The sequence below is a fragment of the Eretmochelys imbricata genome, chromosome 9 (assembly GCF_965152235.1).
Source record: "Eretmochelys imbricata isolate rEreImb1 chromosome 9, rEreImb1.hap1, whole genome shotgun sequence".
In the NCBI taxonomy this organism is placed as follows: Eukaryota; Metazoa; Chordata; order Testudines; family Cheloniidae; genus Eretmochelys; species Eretmochelys imbricata.
The window spans coordinates 22,270,825-22,275,238 of record NC_135580.1 but is presented as its reverse complement, the minus strand read 5'-3'; the positions used below and the strand labels follow the sequence as shown (position 1 = coordinate 22,275,238).

The window sequence follows — 4,414 nt, the reverse complement described above, 5'->3', positions numbered from 1 at the left end:
CTGGCTCTCAGCACCACTGATCACCCTGCCCTACTGCTCAACTGGAAACACCAACTCATCTTGATACCAACATCAGTCTCCCTTTGATGCTAATTTACCATGTTCTCTCTGGGTCCTGTGTTTGAATTTGAGTTCTCGCCCTTGACAGCCTTGCTGTCTATTTGCTCTTTTGGCACCAGCAGACTCTTGTGCCTATTACAATTGACTGTTACAGAAATGTCTGCGATCTGACATGTTCCTGGCAAAGTGAATTGATTTCTGCCTGCAGAGGCTCTGTTATTCCAGGTTATTGCCTATGTGAAACCCCCTCGGATAGACCTGGACTGGGAAACCTGAGGGATGGCAGAGGAATAGTTGCCTAGACCATATGCTTCTCTTGTGGTCTAGAAAGACGCGGTGACCCTGGTATTTATTTTCCCCCCAAAGAAGACACCAGCCTGGCTGGCCTGTGCAGGAACACAGCCAGTAAATCACGGCCTCCAAACTCCCTAATGGAAGGGGAGCTGCATTAAGCCCATTAACATCAGCTAAATGGTTACCATCAATTTTTAATCAGAAATAAGACCAGAAATATGGTAAGTGAATCCCAGCAGCAAGTAAATTTAAATAACGGTCACGGGGAAATCCAATCACTTAAGCCAAGAAACCTAGGAAGCAGGCGCTGTCTGTTTGACAGAGGAACGGGACGACAGACAGATTAATAAAGATTAAAGCGCTGCAAAGTGAACATGCAAACCGACCGGCTCCGTTAACCCTTCCTGCCCCTGCAGCGGCTGCCGGGACTCCGCGGCGCACCATGCCAGCTCTGCTCCCGGGCAGCGGGGCGCGCACACCGCTCCGGCACCCGCAGCGGCAGCAGCCCGGGCTGGGCCCCGGGGAGAGGTCCACGGCGCCACGGCTGGTGGGCTCCGTGGCCAGCTGCGACCCGGCCCCGGCGATGGGAGGCGGCCGGTGGCCCCCCAAGTGAGCGAGCGAGCCGGGGGCTCCTGCGGGGCAGGGGTGAGAGCCGGGGGCGGGGAGGATGTTGCAGTGTCTCTCCGAGGGGCTGCTGGTGCTGGGGGCTGCTCTGCTCTGGCAGCCCTGCCAGGGCACCTGGAGCTGCGGGGAGCTGACCTGCGGCGAGCGGGAGAGCTGCTGTGACTACGGCAATGTCACCCACACGGAGATCAAGTGTTGCAAGCTGCCCTTCCACACCTTCCTGGACAACGTGGGCTGGTTCGTGCGGAAGCTCTCGGGGCTGCTCATCCTGCTGGTGCTCTTCGCCATCGGCTACTTTCTGCAGCGCATCATCTGCCCCAGCCCCCGCCGGTACCACCGGCCGCAGCGCCAGGACTCCCCCGCCTCCCTGCTCAACGCGACGGCGGCCACCTCGCAGGACTCCCTGCTGGACAGCGGCAGCCGCTACCCGGGCGACCAGGAGCCGCCGCCGCTGCAGGTGGGCTCCCCGCTCTTCCTGCAGCTGCCCAGCTACGAAGAGGTGAAGTATTTACCCACCTACGAGGAGTCCATGCGGCTGCAGCAGCAGAGCCCCAAGGAGATCGTCCTGCCCGTGTCCAGCCTGGCCACGGCCGCCAGCGGGGAGCCAGAGAGGGCGGGCGGCAGAGGCCCCCGCAGCTGAGCCCCCGACCCCGAGAGCTGCGGGTCCCCGCGGGGGGACAGAGGGAGTCCAAGGTGCCCAGAGGGGAGGGACTAGCCCAGTGCTGCTCCGATGCACGGACACCCACTGCAGCATCGCCACAAGGACTTCCAGTCTCTTCTGCAAGCAGCCGCTTTGCACCTTTCCTTTCCCCTGGCAAGCCAGACGGCCCGGCTGCTGCTGGGCGCGGGGCAGGAGCGGAGACTTTGCCCCACCACCGCCTGAACTTCTTACAGGGGCTCGGTTCGCTCAAGGAAGCAAGGTGCAGCAGCCGCAGCCCCCTCTGCCCCACCCTAGCCTTCCTGTCCTTTATTCGTAACTGATATATCGTAAGTGCCTGGTTACTAGAGCATCCGTCCCGTTTACTGGGGATTAGGCGTTAAATTAGACACACCTGACACTCTAAACATTGGGTTTGGTTTCTCACACGAATAATGTGTTCGTTGCTCCCTTCCTCGGGCAGATTAAAACCCGAAAGGGATCAAATGTGATTTACTCTGCGACACACTCAGTGTTTGTGCTCCAGGGCTGGGGGGCCAAGGGAGAGGGGAGCTTTTTAACACGTTGGGTCAGCTTTGTAAATCCTGCAAGATCCCAGTCACTCTGCGCCCAGGAGAGAGTAGGCGTAGAGCTAGAGGGTAAAAACAGGGAGCATGGAGAAATATTATTTCTGTTCAGAAGCTTGGGATGACTGTACAGTGTATAAGAACTAGAACAAAGCAGCCCTCTGACAGGGTATCCCACCTAGAAAGACATGATCCCTGCCTGGTGCCTGTTCCATGTCATTATAATTATAAACCTTACTCAGCAGTGAAAACTAAGTCCATTTGGTTACTGTAGGGGTCTGTCTCTGCAAGGAAAAGCTCAGTATTGTAATCAGAACACCCTATCCCTGATAAGGTGCACTTCCACTCCAACCCCATGAAAGGTAATTACTTTCTCCATTTTTCCTTTTATTTGTAGAGTTTATAATTAAGCAATAATTCCAATGGAAAGCGCACTTCCTGTTAGTTAAGGATTTACTGGGCCTCACCTACTGCTGCTGGTCACTTCTTTCTTGCATTTGTCAACAAAAAATTAAGTTGAGCAGTCAGCATAATTCTCCTTCCCTTTAATACAGGAAAGGGATTGTGTGTGTGCTGGATCTCAGTTTTCACCGTTCTTCTTTCTGTTTGATCCTTTGGGAAGGACAGAATAGGCTTATAGCAAAATGAAAGAGAACATAATCAAATAAGATGGAATGTAAGACAGTGAAAACAAAGTTTCTAAAGTCACTAGTGTTTTGATAACATGTCAATTTCACCTGTTGAGGAAAATACTGGGTTCTGGCTGTAGCACTAGATCCGAACCTTTCCAGCATCAATATGCATCTGCTGGACTGGGCCATTCATTCTTCATCCTGCAGCAGTCACACAGAGTCACACACACACTGTGTAATTGAAAAATGCCCTTCAGAACATATTACAAAATAGCTCACCTCTATATGTTATCCACAAACTCTTTTTTTGGCGTCATTAAGACCTTGAGCCCTATCCTGCTCTCATTTAGGTCAGTGGTAAAAGTCCTTTGGGCTCCAATTAGAGCTGGATTAGACTTCTGTGTGGACTTGTGGCTCAGTCCCTAGCTAATGATGTAGTCATCATATTAAAAAAAAAAAAAGGAAAGACAAGAAAACCAAAGCCCCATGTACATAGAGTATAAATTATATCCTTCTGTGGAGCATCTTTCAAATGAGCAGGAAGATGATGTATTGAGATCTATACCAGATGTAATGTTATTTATGACATTTATCCCCATGAGCAGAGAAAGGAGGAATAACTCCATAAATGAAGCATCCCCTCATGAGTGAAGATAAATTCCATGAAAGGTTAGGCACTGTATAACACATTTTTCTGCCATTTGTTTCAAGACAAATTGCTTTAGAAAAAAGTTGTGAAGCAAAATAAGTTGAAATATGCTGGAAAAGAATACTCTGAAAAAACTGCTCAGCTTTTATGAACTCATGAGTTATGTCATCGACAGAATAACAGTGTATAAAACAAAGGAACAGCAGCAATGCAACGATCTCCATCATATATATGTATATTATCCACATAAATGTGAATATATGTATTGTATATACTGTACATATATTAATGAGGGAAGCTGTGTGGCCTAGCACATAGAGAAATTCCTCAGGAATTCTGGTATCTATTCCTGGCACTGTCCTCTGGCCATCTGGGTGACCTTGGGCAAGTCACTATGTCTTTCCATGCCTCGGTTTCCCCATCTGTAAAATGAGGATAATGATACTGGCCTCTTTTGTAAAGCGTTCTCACAGCTATTGATGAAAAATGCTCTTTAAGAAGCAGGTATTATTACTAATGTCTGGAAAGAAGCTTCTGTCACTTCTGAACAGGAAACTGCTACCCGTAATTCTCTCACAGGATCAGGGGCTTGCAGAGTCAGCTCTACAAAGATGCAGAACTAGCTGTCTAGAAACTTGCCATATGTTGCCTTATTTTACATTTAAACTGAGCACAAATGCAAGAAAGGCTTTCTGGATAGGATAGGAACCTATTTTGAATACTTATATTTCAAATTGCATTTCTCTTTCAAATGTTCACTAAAAACAGCTTTTAATAATTTCTTCACTCCTGTTTGACAATGCTAAGTAAAGGAAGATGTCCCAAAATACTGTAATTAACAATAAGATCATGATACCCATGTTTAAAGCCCAGTCCTGTTCCCATTGACGTCAACAGAAGTAGGATCAGACCCTTTTGCCATAATATGGCG

General features: G+C 49.2%; 1 protein-coding gene across 1 annotated transcript; it reads left to right on the top strand.

Moving 5' to 3' along the window:
- Positions 1-1,021: 1,021 nt before the first annotated feature.
- On the top strand, positions 1,022-1,618 carry C9H3orf80 (chromosome 9 C3orf80 homolog). Its single transcript, XM_077825798.1, has one exon. It carries the CDS (start codon positions 1,022-1,024, stop codon positions 1,616-1,618), a length of 597 nt encoding a protein of 198 aa, XP_077681924.1.
- The last annotated feature ends 2,796 nt before the right edge of the window (positions 1,619-4,414 follow it).